The 21,197-nt window shown below is 31.8% G+C and overlaps 2 protein-coding genes across 5 annotated transcripts; one reads left to right on the forward strand and one right to left on the reverse strand.

Annotated features, from left to right (window-relative positions):
- The first annotated feature begins 482 nt into the window (after positions 1–482).
- On the forward strand, positions 483–17,929 carry LOC139412833 (PCI domain containing 2). Of its 4 annotated transcripts, none has more exons than XM_071159565.1 (13): positions 483–614; positions 1,150–1,204; positions 1,358–1,447; positions 1,576–1,715; positions 1,896–1,937; positions 2,042–2,096; positions 3,463–3,566; positions 16,181–16,256; positions 16,368–16,610; positions 16,743–16,816; positions 16,927–17,052; positions 17,485–17,608; positions 17,715–17,929. In XM_071159565.1, exons 2-13 carry the CDS (start codon positions 1,169–1,171, stop codon positions 17,802–17,804), a joined length of 1,200 nt encoding a protein of 399 aa, XP_071015666.1. In that variant the 5' UTR covers positions 483–614; positions 1,150–1,168; the 3' UTR covers positions 17,805–17,929. The 4 variants fall into 4 exon arrangements, with proteins under 4 accessions (XP_071015666.1, XP_071015665.1, XP_071015668.1 ...); XM_071159564.1 differs by having other exon boundaries at positions 498–644; XM_071159567.1 differs by having other exon boundaries at positions 512–644; positions 1,550–1,715.
- On the reverse strand, positions 17,855–21,097 carry LOC139412832 (protein Z, vitamin K-dependent plasma glycoprotein b). The gene is made up of 8 exons (XM_071159563.1): positions 20,876–21,097; positions 20,054–20,217; positions 19,844–19,868; positions 19,638–19,751; positions 19,392–19,523; positions 19,219–19,304; positions 18,910–19,030; positions 17,855–18,797 (listed from the first exon to the last, which is right to left on the reverse strand). The coding sequence occupies exons 1-8, from the start codon at positions 20,964–20,966 to the stop codon at positions 18,172–18,174; spliced, it is 1,359 nt and encodes a 452-aa protein (XP_071015664.1). The 5' UTR covers positions 20,967–21,097; the 3' UTR covers positions 17,855–18,171.
- Between the last annotated feature and the right edge of the window lie 100 nt (positions 21,098–21,197).

Genomic DNA, 21,197 nt, shown 5'->3' on the forward strand with positions numbered 1-21,197 from the left:
TTATAGACAGTGGAGGGGTTAGAGGGAGTGGATGGGGCTAGAGGGAGTGGAGGGGGAGGGACTGGGCCACGTGCTGAGCTGAGGAAGGTAGAATCACTGTGATATCATAACATTGTGAACAGGTTTGCAGGACACACAGGAACACACACACACAGACACACAAGGCTAGCGGCACTCTGCAGGTTCTATTTTAAGAGCCCATTCTCACTCCTCCATTAATCACACAGTGTAGCGTGAAACACTCCCTCCAACAGGGCCAGACACATCATAGATCACGGAGGCGCTGTGTGTGTGTGTGTGTGTGTGTGTGTGTGTGTGTGTGTGTGTGTGTGTGTGTGTGTGTGTGTGTGTGTGTGTGTGTGTGTATGAGAGCGAGAGATTGCGAGAGCAGAGATTTCATTGTGCATAGCTTCTAATAAGCACAGGGAGGCGACAAAGTTATAGCTAGACTATTGTAGTACGTGGGGGGACTTTTATTTTGAAGGCTGAAGGAATACATTGACCCGGAAGTGATTCGTGTAGCTACAGCTCAACAACGCGAATACATTTTAAACAGAAATTTAACCACAACAGGTAGCTAGCTATAGACGGATACATTGGAATTATGCCATTAGGTTAGTACAGTGGTTCCCAACCAACCAGCGGTAGGTACTAGGGAGCCCTGGCTTACTTGGCTTATCTACAGGGGATACTTGAGAAGACTCATGAGACCATAGGCTTTTACTGGTAAAATGCGCATGAGGGGGTACAGTACTCTGGGCAGAGCAACATAACATTATGTTCGTGGTACAATAACCGAAAAGAATTGGGGACCACTGGCTTTGTAAACTAGCTAGCTAACGTTAGTTACACGTTGATGTATCATTATCAGCAACAATCTAGTGGTCCTTGACAGTTAATGAATGAATGCATGCTACCTAGCTAGCGTTAGTTAAAACGATACAAAAAAGTTACATTATATTGATCCCAATTTAATCATCACACTCGTTGTGATACTGAATTAAATTATTAGCTAATATACTAGTAACGTTAACTAGCTAGATAAATTGCCAATAGCCATAGCACAGTAGTTATGTTGTCAGATTCAGAGCTTTTGCCGCTTAGCGGATTTGCTTAAATATCTGTTTTATTATTTAAACTTTTTCGTAGGTTCACATCCCTGGCTGCAATGGCGCACATAACAATCAACCAGTATCTCCAACAGGTAGCCATTTTTCTATTTTATCTTACCGGTTATCAAGTGAACCCATATAGCTAGCAGTCTTCTTCCTTAGCACAAACTTTCATTTAGCTATTCTTTGTGTTCACCACTAGTCACGCATGCTCAGTTCACACCATGTTGCTTACCTGTTCCCAGGTGTATGAGGCCATTGATAATCATGAGGGGAGTTTTTGTGCAGAACTGCTGTCATTCAAACACCCACATGTGGCTAACCCACGTCTCCAGGTGAGGCTATTCAGGCTATTCAACCTTCCATGCCTTCAAGTCCTGCTGACCTGTTGTTACACTTGTATCTCTTCAGATAACACCCTCTGTGTTTTGCTTTAGAAACATGACTGTATGTATGCCTGCAGCTCGCCAGTCCAGAGGAGAAGTGCCAACAGGTGCTGGAAGTCCCGTACGATGAGATGGTTGCAGCACACTTGAGGTGCACCTATGCAGTGTCCAACCACGACTTTGTTGAGGCGTACAAATGTCAGACGTTGGTGGTCCAATATCCTTTTGGCATTTCTGGAGATTACTTTGGATACATATTCTCATCACTCCCCATCCCTGCCTGACAAATATATACATACACACAAGATGTATGCGAAAGCACATATCGTGCTATCGACTGGTCCATTTCCAAACTGTTCTGTCATGGTTTCTCTGCGGTTCGTCCTTGACTTTCTACGTCATTCTTGAGGGCCTTCCAATCTCACAAAGAGGAGAACTGGTAAGGATAAGCATGTAAAATTACATTTTTGATCAATTTGGCCTTAGTGTTTTTCTATTCTACATATACACGTCTGTAGGATGACTGCTCTATGTGCTGTTTAGGGCCTTGCCAGTGATGTTCGCTGTTACGCTGGACCTGCGGATATTTGCCAACAATGTAAGTGAACATAAACTATTGTGCTCTAAAATGCTTCTGATCCAGTGATGGAAAAGTCATGTCCTAAAGGAGAGGTTTGATGATTGTAGTAGTATTGTCCTATAGGAGGGGTTTGATGATTGTAGTAGTATTGTCCTATAGGAGGGGTTTGATGATTGTAGTAGTATTGTCCTATAGGAGGGGTTTGATGATTGTAGTAGTATTGTCCTATAGGAGGGGTTTGATGATTGTAGTAGTATTGTTCTATAGGAGGGGTTTGATGATTGTAGTAGTATTGTCCTATAGGAGGGGTTTGATGATTGTAGTAGTATTGTCCTATAGGAGGGGTTTGATGATTGTAGTAGTATTGTCCTATAGGAGGGGTTTGATGATTGTAGTAGTATTGTCATATAGGAGAGGTTTGATGATTGTAGTAGTATAGGAGGGGTTTGATGATTGTAGTAGTATTGTCCTATAGGAGGGGTTTGATGATTGTAGTATTATTGTCCTATAGGAGGGGTTTGATGATTGTAGTAGTATTGTCCTATAGGAGGGGTTTGATGATTGTAGTAGTATTGTCCTATAGGAGGGGTTTGATGATTGTAGTAGTATTGTCCTATAGGAGAGGTTTGATGATTGTAGTAGTATAGGAGGGGTTTGATGATTGTAGTATTATTGTCCTATAGGAGGGGTTTGATGATTGTAGTAGTATTGTCCTATAGGAGGGGTTTGATGATTGTAGTAGTATTGTCCGATAGGAGGGGTTTGATGATTGTAGTAGTATTGTCCTATAGGAGAGGTTTGATGATTGTAGTAGTATAGGAGGGGTTTGATGATTGTAGTATTATTGTCCTATAGGAGAGGTTTGATGATTGTAGTAGTATTGTCCTATAGGAGGGGTTTGATGATTGTAGTATTATTGTCCTATAGGAGGGGTTTGATGATTGTAGTATTATTGTCCTATAGGAGGGGTTTGATGATTGTAGTAGTATTGTCCTATAGGAGGGGTTTGATGATTGTAGTAGTATTGTCCTATAGGAGGGGTTTGATGATTGTAGTAGTATTGTCCTATAGGAGAGGTTTGATGATTGTAGTAGTATAGGAGGGGTTTGATGATTGTAGTATTATTGTCCTATAGGAGGGGTTTGATGATTGTAGTAGTATTGTCCTATAGGAGGGGTTTGATGATTGTAGTAGTATTGTCCTATAGGAGGGGTTTGATGATTGTAGTAGTATTGTCCTATAGGAGAGGTTTGATGATTGTAGTATTATTGTCCTATAGGAGAGGTTTGATGATTGTAGTAGTATTGCCCTATAGGAGGGGTTTGATGATTGTAGTATTATTGTCCTATAGGAGGGGTTTGATGATTGTAGAATGATTTTCCAGGCAGAGCAGCAGCTCCTGAGGAAGGGAAAAGGCAAACTGGGAGACATGCTGGAGAAAGCTGCTGAGCAACTGATGGGCTGTTTCAGAGTGTGTGCCAGCGACAAGTGAGTCTCACAGGACATGGACACTATTGACAGCATATTACACTATACATCTAACAGCAGACAGCATATTAAACTATATATCTAACAGCATATTACACTATACATCTAACAGCATATTAAACTATATATCTAACAGCATATTAAACTATATATCTAACAGCAGACAGCATATTAAACTATATATCTAACAGCAGACAGCATATTAAACTATATATCTAACAGCATATTAAACTATATATCTAACAGCATATTAAACTATATATCTAACAGCAGACAGCATATTAAACTATATATCTAACAGCATATTAAACTATATATCTAACAGCATATTAAACTATATATCTAACAGCATATTAAACTATATATCTAACAGCATATTAAACTATATATCTAACAGCATATTACACTATATATCTAACAGCAGACAGCATATTAAACTATATATCTAACAGCATATTAAACTATATATCTAACAACATATTAAACTATATATCTAACAGCAGACAGCATATTAAACTATATATCTAACAGCATATTAAACTATATATCTAACAGCATATTAAACTATATATCTAACAGCAGACAGCATATTAAACTATATATCTAACAGCATATTAAACTATATATCTAACAGCATATTAAACTATATATCTAACAGCATATTAAACTATATATCTAACAGCAGACAGCATATTAAACTATATATCTAACAGCATATTAAACTATATATCTAACAGCAGACAGCATATTAAACTATATATCTAACACATATAAACTATATATCTAACAGCATATTAAACTATATATCTAACAGCAGACAGCATATTAAACTATATATCTATCTATATATCTAACAGCATATTAAACTATATATCTAACAGCAGACAGCATATTAAACTATATATCTAACAGCATATTAAACTATATATCTATATTAAACTATATATCTAACAGCATATTAAACTATATATCTAACAGCATATTAAACTATATATCTAACAGCATATTAAACTATATATCTTACAACATATTAAACTATATATCTAACAGCATATTAAACTATATATCTAACAGCAGACAGCATATTAAACTATATATCTAACAGCATATTAAACTATATATCTATATATCTTATTAAACTATATATCTATATTAAACTATATATCTAACAGCATATTAAACTATATATCTAACAGCAGACAGCATATTAAACTATATATCTAACAGCATATTAAACTATATATCTAACAGCATATTAAACTATATATCTAACAGCAGACAGCATATTAAACTATATATCTAACAGCATATTAAACTATATATCTAACAGCATATTAAACTATATATATATATCTAACAGCATATTAAACTATATATCTAACAGCAGATATTAAACTATATATCTACAGCATAACTAGCTAGACAGCATATTAAACTATATATCAGCATAACAGCAGACAGCATATTAAACTATATATCTAACAGCATATTAAACTATATATCTAACAGCATATTAAACTATATATCTAACAGCATATTAAACTATATATCTAACAGCAGACAGCATATTAAACTATATATCTAACAGCAGACAGCATATTAAACTATATATCTAACAGCATATTAAACTATATATCTAACAGCATATTAAACTATATATCTAACAGCATATTAAACTATATATCTAACAGCATATTAAACTATATATCTAACAGCATATTAAACTATATATCTAACAGCATATTAAACTATATATCTAACAGCAGACAGCATATTAAACTATATATCTAACAGCATATTAAACTATATATCTAACAGCATATTAAACTATATATCTAACAGCATATTAAACTATATATCTAACAGCATATTAAACTATATATCTAACAGCATATTAAACTATATATCTAACAGCATATTAAACTATATATCTAACAGCATATTAAACTATATTAAACTATATATCTAACAGCATATTAAACTATATATCTAACAGCATATTAAACTATATATCTAACAGCATATTAAACTATATATCTAACAGCATATTAAACTATATATCTAACAGCAGACAGCATATTAAACTATATATCTAACAGCATATTAAACTATATATCTAACAGCATATTAAACTATATATCTAACAGCATATTAAACTATATATCTAACAGCATATTAAACTATATATCTAACAGCATATTAAACTATATATCTAACAGCATATTAAACTATATATCTAACAGCATATTAAACTATATATCTAACAGCATATTAAACTATATATCTAACAGCATATTAAACTATATATCTAACAGCATATTAAACTATATATCTAACAGCATATTAAACTATATATCTAACAGCATATTAAACTATATATCTAACAGCATATTAAACTATATATCTAACAGCATATTAAACTATATATCTAACAGCATATTAAACTATATATCTAACAGCATATTAAACTATATATCTAACAGCATATTAAACTATACAACAGCATATTAAACTATATATCTAACAGCATATTAAACTATATATCTAACAGCATATTAAACTATATATCTAACAGCATATTAAACTATATATCTAACAGCACAGCATATTAAACTATATATCTAACAGCATATTAAACTATATATCTAACAGCATATTAAACATATATCTAACAGCATATTAAACTATATATCTAACAGCATATTAAACTATATATCTAACAGCATATTAAACTATATATCTAACAGCATATTAAACTATATATCTAACAGCATATTAAACTATATATCTAACAGCATATTAAACTATATATCTATATTAAACTATACATCAGACAGCATATTAAACTATATATCTAACAGCATATTAAACTATATATCTAACAGCAGACAGCATATTAAACTATATATCTAACAGCATATTAAACTATATATCTAACAGCATATTAAACTATATATCTAACAGCATATTAAACTATATATCTAACAGCATATTAAACTATATATCTAACAGCATATTAAACTATATATCTAACAGCATATTAAACTATATATCTAACAGCATATTAAACTATATATCTAACAGCATATTAAACTATATATCTAACAGCAGACAGCATATTAAACTATATATCTAACAGCATATTAAACTATATATCTAACAGCATATTAAACTATATATCTAACAGCATATTAAACTATATATCTAACAGCATATTAAACTATATATCTAACAGCATATTAAACTATATATCTAACAGCATATTAAACTATATATCTAACAGCATATTAAACTATATATCTAACAGCATATTAAACTATATATCTAACAGCATATTAAACTATATATCTAACAGCATATTAAACTATATATCTAACAGCATATTAAACTATATATCTAACAGCATATTAAACTATATATCTAACAGCATATTAAACTATATATCTAACAGCATATTAAACTATATATCTAACAGCATATTAAACTATATATCTAACAGCATATTAAACTATATATCTAACAGCATATTAAACTATATATCTAACAGCATATTAAACTATATATCTAACAGCATATTAAACTATATATCTAACAGCATATTAAACTATATATCTAACAGCATATTAAACTATATATCTAACAGCATACAGCATATTAAACTATATATCTAACAGCATATTAAACTATATATCTAACAGCATATTAAACTATATATCTAACAGCATATTAAACTATATATCTAACAGCATATTAAACTATATATCTAACAGCATATTAAACTATATATCTAACAGCATATTAAACTATATATCTAACAGCATATTAAACTATATATCTAACAGCATATTAAACTATATATCTAACAGCATATTAAACTATATATCTAACAGCATATTAAACTATATATCTAACAGCATATTAAACTATATATCTAACAGCATATTAAACTATATATCTAACAGCATATTAAACTATATATCTAACAGCATATTAAACTATATATCTAACAGCATATTAAACTATATATCTAACAGCATATTAAACTATATATCTAACAGCATATTAAACTATATATCTAACAGCAGCATATTAAACTATATATCTAACAGCAGCATATTAAACTATATATCTAACAGCAGATTAAACTATATATCTAACAGCATATTAAACTATATATCTAACAGCATATTAAACTATATATCTAACAGCATATTAAACTATATATCTAACAGCATATTAAACTATATATCTAACAGCATATTAAACTATATATCTAACAGCATATTAAACTATATATCTAACAGCATATTAAACTATATATCTAACAGCATATTAAACTATATATCTAACAGCATATTAAACTATATATCTAACAGCATATTAAACTATATATCTAACAGCATATTAAACTATATATCTAACAGCATATTAAACTATATATCTAACAGCATATTAAACTATATATCTAACAGCATATTAAACTATATATCTAACAGCATATTAAACTATATATCTAACAGCATATTAAACTATATATCTAACAGCATATTAAACTATATATCTAACAGCATATTAAACTATATATCTAACAGCATATTAAACTATATATCTAACAGCAGATTAAACTATATATCTAACAGCATATTAAACTATATATCTAACAGCATATTAAACTATATATCTTACAGCATATTAAACTATATATCTAACAGCAGACAGCATATTAAACTATATATCTAACAGCATATTAAACTATATATCTAACAGCATATTAAACTATATATCTAACAGCAGACAGCATATTAAACTATATATCTAACAGCATATTAAACTATATATCTAACAGCAGACAGCATATTAAACTATATATCTAACAGCATATTAAACTATATATCTAACAGCATATTAAACTATATTAAACTATATATCTAACAGCATATTAAACTATATATCTAACAGCATATTAAACTATATATCTAACAGCATATTAAACTATATATCTAACAGCAGACAGCATATTAAACTATATATCTAACAGCAGACAGCATATTAAACTATATATCTAACAGCATATTAAACTATATATCTAACAGCATATTAAACTATATATCTAACAGCAGACAGCATATTAAACTATATATCTAACAGCATATTAAACTATATATCTAACAGCATATTAAACTATATATCTAACAGCAGACAGCATATTAAACTATATATCTAACAGCAGACAGCATATTAAACTATATATCTAACAGCATATTAAACTATATATCTAACAGCATATTAAACTATATATCTAACAGCATATTAAACTATATATCTAACAGCATATTAAACTATATATCTAACAGCATATTAAACTATATATCTAACAGCATATTAAACTATATATCTAACAGCATATTAAACTATATATCTAACAGCAGACAGCATATTAAACTATATATCTAACAGCATATTAAACTATATATCTAACAGCATATTAAACTATATATCTAACAGCATATTAAACTATATATCTAACAGCATATTAAACTATATATCTAACAGCATATTAAACTATATATCTAACAGCATATTAAACTATATATCTAACAGCATATTAAACTATATATCTAACAGCATATTAAACTATATATCTAACAGCATATTAAACTATATATCTAACAGCATATTAAACTATATATCTAACAGCATATTAAACTATATATCTAACAGCATATTAAACATATATAAACTATATATCTAACAGCAACTATATATCTAACAGCAGCAGCATATTAAACTATATATCTTACAGCATATTAAACTATATATCTAACAGCATATTAAACTATATATCTAACAGCATATTAAACTATATATCTAACAGCATATTAAACTATATATCTAACAGCATATTAAACTATATATCTAACAGCATATTAAACTATATATCTAACAGCATATTAAACTATATATCTAACAGCATATTAAACTATATAACAGCATATAAACTATATATCTTACAGCATATTAAACTATATATCTAACAGCATATTAAACTATATATCTAACAGCATATTAAACTATATATCTAACAGCAGACAGCATATTAAACTATATATCTAACAGCATATTAAACTATATATCTAACAGCATATTAAACTATATATCTAACAGCAGCATATTAAACTATATATCTAACAGCATATTAAACTATATATCTAACAGCAGACAGCATATTAAACTATATATCTAACAGCATATTAAACTATATATCTAACAGCATATTAAACTATATATCTAACAGCATATTAAACTATATATCTAACAGCATATTAAACTATATATCTTACAGCATATTAAACTATATATCTAACAGCATATTAAACTATATATCTAACAGCATATTAAACTATATATCTAACAGCATATTAAACTATATATCTAACAGCATATTAAACTATATATCTAACAGCATATTAAACTATATATCTAACAGCATATTAAACTATATATCTAACAGCATATTAAACTATATATCTAACAGCATATTAAACTATATATCTAACAGCATATTTAAACTATATATCTAACAGCATATTAAACTATATATCTAACAGCATATTAAACTATATATCTAACAGCATATTAAACTATATATCTAACAGCATATTAAACTATATATCTAACAGCATATTAAACTATATATCTAACAGCATATTAAACTATATATCTAACAGCATATTAAACTATATATCTAACAGCATATTAAACTATATATCTAACAGCATATTAAACTATATATCTAACAGCATATTAAACTATATATCTAACAGCATATTAAACTATATATCTAACAGCATATTAAACTATATATCTAACAGCATATTAAACTATATATCTAACAGCATATTAAACTATATATCTAACAGCAGACAGCATATTAAACTATATATCTAACAGCATATTAAACTATATATCTAACAGCATATTAAACTATATATCTAACAGCATATTAAACTATATATCTAACAGCATATTAAACTATATATCTAACAGCATATTAAACTATATATCTAACAGCATATTAAACTATATATCTAACAGCATATTAAACTATATATCTAACAGCATATTAAACTATATATCTAACAGCATATTAAACTATATATCTAACAGCATATTAAACTATATATCTAACAGCATATTAAACTATATATCTAACAGCATATTAAACTATATATCTAACAGCATATTAAACTATATATCTAACAGCATATTAAACTATATATCTAACAGCATATTAAACTATATATCTAACAGCATATTAAACTATATATATTAAACTATATATCAGCATATTAAACTATATATCTTACAGCATATTAAACTATATATCTAACAGCATATTAAACTATATATCTAACAGCATATTAAACTATATATCTAACAGCATATTAAACTATATATCTAACAGCATATTAAACTATATATCTAACAGCATATTAAACTATATATCTAACAGCATATTAAACTATATATCTAACAGTAGACAGCATATTAAACTATATATCTAACAGCATATTAAACTATATATCTAACAGTAGACAGCATATTAAACTATATATCTAACAGTAGACAGCATATTAAACTATATATCTAACAGCAGACAGCATATTAAACTATATATCTTACAGCATATTAAACTATATATCTAACAGCATATTAAACTATATATCTAACAGCATATTAAACTATATATCTAACAGCATATTAAACTATATATCTAACAGCATATTAAACTATATATCTAACAGCATATTAAACTATATATCTAACAGCATATTAAACTATATATCTAACAGCATATTAAACTATATATCTAACAGCATATTAAACTATATATCTAACAGCATATTAAACTATATATCTAACAGCATATTAAACTATATATCTAACAGCATATTAAACTATATATCTAACAGCATATTAAACTATATATCTAACAGCATATTAAACTATATATCTAACAGCATATTAAACTATATATCTAACAGCATATTAAACTATATATCTAACAACATATTAAACTATATATCTAACAGCATATTAAACTATATATCTAACAGCATATTAAACTATATATCTAACAGCATATTAAACTATATATCTAACAGCATATTAAACTATATATCTAACAGCATATTAAACTATATATCTAACAGCATATTAAACTATATATCTAACAGCATATTAAACTATATATCTTACAGCATATTAAACTATATATCTAACAGCAGACAGCATATTAAACTATATATCTAACAGCATATTAAACTATATATCTAACAGCAGACAGCATATTAAACTATATATCTAACAGCATATTAAACTATATATCTTACAGCATATTAAACTATATATCTAACAGCATATTAAACTATATATCTTACAGCATATTAAACTATATATCTAACAGCATATTAAACTATATATCTAACAGCATATTAAACTATATATCTAACAGCATATTAAACTATATATCTAACAGCATATTAAACTATATATCTTACAGCATATTAAACTATATATCTAACAGCAGACAGCATATTAAACTATATCTTACAGCATAATAAACTATATATCTAACAGCATATTAAACTATATATCTAACAGCATATTAAACTATATATCTAACAGCAGACAGCATATTAAACTATATATCTAACAGCATATTAAACTATATATCTTACAGCATATTAAACTATATATCTAACAGCATATTAAACTATATATCTAACAGCATATTAAACTATATATCTAACAGCATATTAAACTATATATCTAACAGCATATTAAACTATATATCTAACAGCATATTAAACTATATATCTAACAGCATATTAAACTATATATCTTACAGCATATTAAACTATATATCTAACAGCAGACAGCATATTAAACTATATATCTAACAGCATATTAAACTATATATCTAACAGCATATTAAACTATATATCTAACAGCATATTAAACTATATATCTAACAGCATATTAAACTATATATCTAACAGCATATTAAACTATATATCTAACAGCATATTAAACTATATATCTAACAGCATATTAAACTATATATCTAACAGGATATTAAACTATATATCTAACAGCATATTAAACTATATATCTAACAGCATATTAAACTATATATCTAACAGCATATTAAACTATATATCTAACAGCAGACAGCATATTAAACTATATATCTAACAGCAGACAGCATATTAAACTATATATCTAACAGCAGACAGCATATTAAACTATATATCTAACAGCAGACAGCATATTAAACTATATATCTTACAGCATAATAAACTATATATCTAACAGCAGACAGCATATTAAACTATATATCTAACAGCAGACAGCATATTAAACTATATATCTTACAACATATTAAACTATATATCTAACAGCAGACAGCATATTAAACTATATATCTAACAGCAGACAGCATATTAAACTATATATCTAACAGCAGACAGCATATTAAACTATATATCTAACAGCATATTAAACTATATATCTAACAGCAGACAGCATATTAAACTATATATCTAACAGCAGACAGCATATTAAACTATATATCTAACAGCATATTTAACTATATATCTAACAGCAGACAGCATATTAAACTATATATCTAACAGCATATTAAACTATATATCTAACAGCAGACAGCATATTAAACTATATATCTAACAGCAGACAGCATATTAAACTATATATCTAACAGCATATTAAACTATATATCTAACAGCAGACAGCATATTAAACTATATATCTAACAGCATATTAAACTATATATCTAACAGCAGACAGCATATTAAACTATATATCTAACAGCATATTAAACTATATATCTAACAGCATATTAAACTATATATCTAACAGCATATTAAACTATATATCTAACAGCATATTAAACTATATATCTAACAGCATATTAAACTATATATCTAACAGCATATTAAACTATATATCTAACAGCATATTAAACTATATATCTAACAGCATATTAAACTATATATCTTACAGCATATTAAACTATATATCTAACAGCATATTAAACTATATATCTAACAGCATATTAAACTATATATCTAACAGCATATTAAACTATATATCTAACAGCATATTAAACTATATATCTTACAGCATATTAAACTATATATCTAACAGCATACAGCATATTAAACTATATATCTAACAGCATATTAAACTATATATCTTACAGCATATTAAACTATATATCTAACAGCATATTAAACTATATATCTAACAGCATATTAAACTATATATCTAACAGCATATTAAACTATATATCTTACAGCATATTAAACTATATATCTTACAGCATATTAAACTATATATCTAACAGCATATTAAACTATATATCTAACAGCATATTAAACTATATATCTAACAGCATATTAAACTATATATCTAACAGCATATTAAACTATATATCTAACAGCATATTAAACTATATATCTTACAGCATATTAAACTATATATCTTACAGCATATTAAACTATATATCTAACAGCATATTAAACTATATATCTAACAGCATATTAAACTATATATCTAACAGCAGACAGCATATTAAACTATATATCTAACAGCAGACAGCATATTAAACTATATATCTAACAGCATATTAAACTATATATCTAACAGCAGACAGCATATTAAACTATATATCTAACAGCATATTAAACTATATATCTAACAGCATATTAAACTATATATCTAACAGCATATTAAACTATATATCTAACAGCAGACAGCATATTAAACTATATATCTAACAGCATATTAAACTATATATCTAACAGCATATTAAACTATATATCTAACAGCATATTAAACTATATATCTAACAGCATATTAAACTATATATCTAACAGCATATTAAACTATATATCTAACAGCATATTAAACTATATATCTTACAGCATATTAAACTATATATCTAACAGCATATTAAACTATATATCTAACAGCATATTAAACTATATATCTAACAGCATATTAAACTATATATCTAACAGCATATTAAACTATATATCTAACAGCATATTAAACTATATATCTAACAGCAGACAGCATATTAAACTATATATCTAACAGCATATTAAACTATATATCTAACAGCATATTAAACTATATATCTAACAGCATATTAAACTATATATCTAACAGCATATTAAACTATATATCTAACAGCATATTAAACTATATATCTAACAGCATATTAAACTATATATCTAACAGCATATTAAACTATATATCTAACAGCATATTAAACTATATATCTAACAGCATATTAAACTATATATCTTACAGCATATTAAACTATATATCTAACAGCATATTAAACTATATATCTAACAGCATATTAAACTATATATCTAACAGCATATTAAACTATATATCTAACAGCATATTAAACTATATATCTAACAGCATATTAAACTATATATCTAACAGCATATTAAACTATATATCTAACAGCATATTAAACTATATATCTAACAGCATATTAAACTATATATCTAACAGCATATTAAACTATATATCTAACAGCATATTAAACTATATATCTAACAGCATATTAAACTATATATCTAACAGCATATTAAACTATATATCTAACAGCATATTAAACTATATATCTAACAGCATATTAAACTATATATCTAACAGCATATTAAACTATATATCTAACAGCATATTAAACTATATATCTAACAGCATATTAAACTATATATCTAACAGCATATTAAACTATATATCTAACAGCATATTAAACTATATATCTAACAGCATATTAAACTATATATCTAACAGCATATTACACTATATATCTAACAGTAGACAGCATATTAAACTATATATCTAACAGCATATTAAACTATATATCTAACAGTAGACAGCATATTAAACTATATCTAACAGCATATTAAACTATATATCTAACAGCATATTAAACTATATATCTAACAGCATATTAAACTATATATCTAACAGTAGACAGCATATTAAACTATATATCTAACAGCATATTAAACTATATATCTAACAGCATATTAAACTATATATCTAACAGCATATTAAACTATATATCTAACAGCATATTAAACTATATATCTAACAGCATATTAAACTATATATCTAACAGCATATTAAACTATATATCTAACAGTAGACAGCATATTAAACTATATATCTAACAGCATATTAAACTATATATCTAACAGTAGACAGCATATTAAACTATATCTAACAGCATATTAAACTATATATCTAACAGCATATTAAACTATATATCTAACAGCATATTAAACTATATATCTTACAGCATATTAAACTATATATCTAACAGCATATTAAACTATATATCTAACAGCATATTAAACTATATATCTAACAGCAGACAGCATATTAAACTATATATCTAACAGCATATTAAACTATATATCTTACAGCATATTAAACTATACTTTACTGTAGCAACCATATCCCCTTGCTCATTATGTCTTGACTGTTATCGTATACAGTCGGGCTGGGATTGACGACTCCAAGAAGTGGGGAATGTTGTTTCTCATCAATCAGCTCTTCAAGATCTACTTCAAGGTAAGGCAGTAGTGTGATTGGGTGAAGTTTTGTTTACATGAAAAGGCCCTACTTTGTGTGTGTGTGTGTGTGTGTGTGTGTGTGTGTCTAAACGGTTGTGTGTGTGTCCAGATCAACAAGCTACACCTGTGTAAGCCACTGATCCGGGCCATCGACAGCTCCAACCTGAAGGATGATTACAGTATGGCCCAGAGAGTCACCTACAAATACTACGTAGGCCGCAAGGCCATGTTCGACAGCGACTACAAACCAGCCGAGGAGTACCTGTCCTTCTCCTTCCAGCACTGCCACCGCTCCAGCCAGAGGAACAAACGCATGATCCTCATCTACCTACTGCCTGTCAAGATGTTGCTGGTGAGACAGAGTGCCTCACTGAGAGAGCTCAAACATACACTCATCTAGCCACACACGTCTGAATTCAAATCAAATTAAAAAAGCTTGACTGTCAATCAGAGACGAAGACTGGTGTTGCTCATGTTGATTCAGGGTCACATGCCTAATCACCAGCTGCTCAGGAAGTACGACCTCATGCAGTTTGCCGACGTCACGAAAGCTGTGAGGTGAGTGTCACCACCCGCCCGCTCCTTGCCATCTCTCTTTCTCCTCTCTCTCCCCCTACTCCCTTCTTGCCCCTCTTTTTCTGATTTCTGTCTCTCTGTCTCTGTAACAGTGAGGGCAACCTGCTGCTGTTGAACGAGGCCTTGGCCAAGCACGAGACCTTCTTCATCCGCTGTGGCATCTTCCTCATCCTCGAGAAGCTCAAGATCATCACCTACCGGAACCTCTTCAAGAAAGTGTGAGTCTACTCGCCAAGTCCAATGGTACTGTGCTGGCCTGGTTACACTTTTAACCCTACTGAGCCAAGTCCAGCTGGACTGTGCTGGCCTGGTTACACTTTTAACACTACTGAGCCAAGTCCAGCTGGAATGGGCTGGTCTGGTTACACTTTTCACACTACTGAGCCAAGTCCAGCTGGAATGGGCTGGTCTGGTTACACTTTTCACACTACTGAGCCAAGTCCAGCTGGAATGGGCTGGTCTGGTTACACATCCATCATAGTTGCTGGAACCGCACTGAAAGGACAATGTGAAAATAAATTATCTGAGGCAGCACAGTACGATTCAGGTCAGCCCTATAGTGTGAATTGGCATAGTGTGTGTGTGTGTGTGTGTGAGAACCTATGACCGATATTGACTTTCTGTTAACATGCTTGTGGTATGTGGGTTAGGTACCAGCTGCTGAAGACTCACCAGTTGCCCCTAGATGCCTTCCTGGTAGCTCTGAAAATGATGCAGGTGGAAGAGGTGGACATTGACGAGGTGCAGTGTATCCTGGCCAACCTAATCTGTGAGGTGAGATCCCACCACACACCTTTTCCTCTGACCATGTGCTTCCACCTGATATTTCAGACAGTAGTAAAACACGAAGCAGCAGATGAACTCTCTTCCTCTCTTCTAGGGTCACATCAAGGGCTACATCTCTCACCAGCACCAGAAACTGGTCGTCAGCAAGGCCAATCCATTCCCCCTGCTGTCATCATCTTCCTAATCTACGTATCCCAGAATCCCCTTCACCCAGGAACTGCTCCCAGAAATATATTTCCTTATTATTTAGGTTGCATTTTATTTTGTCATATTTTTAACATTTTGAATAAAAGTTTTGTTGTTGTTGTACTCCTTGTACCACATGTTTGTTTATTAAGGAAGTGTGGAAGATAAATGATTTATATAATTATAGTACATGTTAAAATATAACCATTCGCTTTCATTTACATTGTTAACCTTGGAAAAAACAACTTAAATCTTGAACGCAACCTTGTTGGCTGTAAGTCCAGTGTAGGTAGGGATCAGGCTAACCCTTAGTTGTTGGCTGTAAGTCCAGTGTAGGTAGGGATCAGGCTAACCCTTAGTTGGGGTTACACATAAGGTCCAGGTGGGTCATGGGTAATTTGTGGTGTCATCCTCATCTCTGTCATCTTCACGCGCTGCTGGATCCATTGCAAGTAGCGAGACAACTTGGTGAACAACAGGGTTTGTCCACAGTCATGTGACGTGGGTGGCGAAAGGTGCAAGCCTGTTAGGAACGCTGTACCCCTCTCCACAGTCACAACAGGGGTCCCGGACAAAAGGCCGCAGTTCCTCATTAGTCCTGGTTTGAGGTCTGTCTCATTAAACCTAGTCAACTTAGTCCCACAGAAGCCCTTCTGGCTCCCCATACAGAACATCTTGTTGGTGAGGGGCTGGGAGACGTTCACCTGGTTCCGACAGCCCTCCGCATGCAGGTAGGAGAGAACAGGGGGGCCGTGGTATTGCCCCCGGAACTTATCCGGACCCCTGGCCACCCCCTCCCTTCCTGGACTCATCAACACGTTCTCACTGAAATCCTTAGTGGGCAGGCACAGGTGGGAGACAGAGGTGTCGAAGGGAAGGGGCTCATTCAGTCTCACCAAGGCCAGGTCGTCCTCCAGACTGCCTCTCTCGTGGCGGTTGTGAACGTACAGTTGGGTCGATAGAGGGATCCTCACACTATTATTTGAGGCACCTTAGATGATGAAGGGGAACTGTTAGATTTCAGAAAGATTTGAATCTGCCTGAGCTGGAGGTTTACACACTAACAGATCAAACGTCAGTGTTTTTATCGCTGTGGGACTCACCTGTCTGCATGCTGTGGACTTTCTTTCCCATGTACAGGCAGCTAGCTGAGGTCAGGACTGCCTGAGGCCCCAGGATCACCCCGCTACACAGCTCTGCACCAGCCTCATCCACAAACACCACCTGCCAATCACAAAGCCACAGGTTAAAGGGGAAGTTCAGTATTTCACAACTTATTGTTCCTCACCTTGAAAGTAGTCTATAGGCCAGGAGAAACAGACTCCCCCTCACCTTGAAAGTAGTCTATAGGCCAGGAGAAACAGACTCCCCCTCACCTTGCTCTACGTTGTGCTGGTAGGGGAGGAACTTACTTGCCATGGACAGCGGTTGTGTGGACAGACGTGATAGGCTATGTTGATTTGGTTTGTTGGCTGGAGTCTTCCACAGGGGTGCTTAACTAAGGAAACAGAGACGTCTCTATTTAAAGTGTGTGAGAGAGAGAGTGTTACAGATGTCTAATTCAAAAGAATAGGTAGATGTTAACCTGCAGGTATGCAGCTCCTCTTATCACTGTGAATCTTGTACCCCGTGGTGCAGGAGCACTGGTATGCTCCAAAGTTGGGACTGCAGAAGTGGTCACAGGAGAAGGGCCCCTTGGTGGGGCACTGAGCGCTATCTGTCACGACACACAAACATATCTCTTAGACTACTCGCATAACTATGAACACACACTCTCACACACACATTGACACACACTCAAAAAGAGTTCTAATGTAGGTGTTCTTTTGACCTATTTCACAGTTCTTCCCGTGGTACAGCTCTGTGCAGCTACAGGTGAAACCTCCAATGCTGTCCTTGCAGCTGCCGCCATGGAGACAGGGATTGGGTTTGCACTGGTCCCCATCTGAGGAGGAAGAAGAAGGGAGGGGATTCAATATCTGGAGTCGGGAGAAAACCCAACACCCCTCTGCCGCGATTAAAAAGAATGAGACATACCTACGTAGACATTCCAGAAAGTGTCCTATTGAGGTATGAGAGAGAGAGAGAGAGACAATGGACACAGGGTTTAAATCAGAAAACTACTACATTAGTTATGGATAAGGGGATTGCTTATGTTGTCAGATTAGTGCAGTTGAAGGAAAGGAGTCAAGGAAAGGAATGCATTTTAGACTATTGAGATGCACCCTGTAGGCCTAAACTGCTCACAGTTTTGGGTGTGTCTTCAAAGTACTCCCTGGCCTCCTCGTAGTTGCAGGTCTCCTCATAACACTCTCTCTCCAGGTTCCCCTGAAGCATCTCCTCCAAGAAGAACGCATTCGCTCTCTTCGACCGTAGGAAGACCGTGCTGGCGTACGCAGGGGGTCTGAACACTGAGGGTCAGGGAGGAGGTGGAGGAAGAGCAGGAGAGGAGGAGGTAGATGAAGAGGAGGAGGGAAAGGAGAAGGGATAGGAGGGGAAGTGGATGAAGAGGGGGGAGGGGCAGGTTAATGAAGAGGAGGGGAAGGAGGTGGACAAAGAGGAGGAGAGGAAGGGGAGGTGGATGAACGGGAGGAGAGGAGGGGAAGGAAGGGGAGGAGGAGGGAGAAGACATGTGGAACAACAACAACTGAAAAGTGAGACAAACCAGAAGTGACTCAGTATTCATTTTTCTCCTTCCAGGTTGAAGATAATATGTTAAATGGTGGAAAGTTAAACATGAAGAGTTTTCACTTTAAGTGGTACCATCATTGAGTTTCATGCCATTTAATTACATACAGAACAGTTTGTTTAATGTATACCTGTGGAGGCTGCTAAGGGGACAAAACATGGTTTTCATACCGTTCCATTTACTCCATTCCATCTATTAAACTCCATTCCAGACATTATTATGAGCCGTTCTCTCCTCAGCAGCCTCCACTATTGCATACACAACACTATGCTGGTCATATGTAGACTGGAAAACTATGCTAGCAAAGTCATTGTCAGCCTGAAGGTATGATTAACAAAATGTCTACTTGGTCCTGTAGCTTTCACAGTGCAGTGGCTTACCTCTCCCATAGCTGCAGACCAGGAGGACACTGCTCAGAAGAGAGAGAGACAGAAACCACCATTGCCTCCACGAGCCCATTACAATCCACATCCACACCGTACCCACAAGCCTCTCTGCCTGTGCCAAGGTCCTGTCTGTAGCCCTGTCTATCTCTCTCTCTCTTGCGCTCTCTCTCTCTATCTTTCTGTCTTACACACACAACCATGCTGGCGGGTTAACATTGCCAAGTAAACCCCCACCCGCTTGCCAGCCCAAATGTCCGTTTTTAGTCATTGCTGTATACGCCAACAAAGTTATGTGGTGTGAATTTCTCCAGGATAG

This window comes from Oncorhynchus clarkii, chromosome 7, assembly GCF_045791955.1.
Source record: "Oncorhynchus clarkii lewisi isolate Uvic-CL-2024 chromosome 7, UVic_Ocla_1.0, whole genome shotgun sequence".
NCBI lineage: Eukaryota > Metazoa > Chordata > Actinopteri > Salmoniformes > Salmonidae > Oncorhynchus > Oncorhynchus clarkii.

Bases quoted from the DNA above. Each gene is read 5' to 3' on its own strand.
- LOC139412833 (XM_071159565.1), top strand. From the start codon at position 1,169: ATGGCGCACATAACAATCAACCAGTATCTCCAACAG. The intron at 1,938-2,041 runs GTAAGGATAAGC...TGTGCTGTTTAG, and splicing joins TCTCACAAAGAGGAGAACTG to GGCCTTGCCAGTGATGTTCG. The intron at 2,097-3,462 runs GTAAGTGAACAT...ATGATTTTCCAG, and splicing joins TGCGGATATTTGCCAACAAT to GCAGAGCAGCAGCTCCTGAG.
- LOC139412832 (XM_071159563.1), bottom strand. From the start codon at position 20,966: ATGTGGATTGTAATGGGCTCGTGGAGGCAATGGTGGTTTCTGTCTCTC. The intron at 20,218-20,875 runs GTAAGCCACTGC...CCTGACCCTCAG, and splicing joins GGTCTGCAGCTATGGGAGAG to TGTTCAGACCCCCTGCGTAC. The intron at 18,798-18,909 runs GTGAGTCCCACA...TCATCATCTAAG, and splicing joins AGTCCACAGCATGCAGACAG to GTGCCTCAAATAATAGTGTG.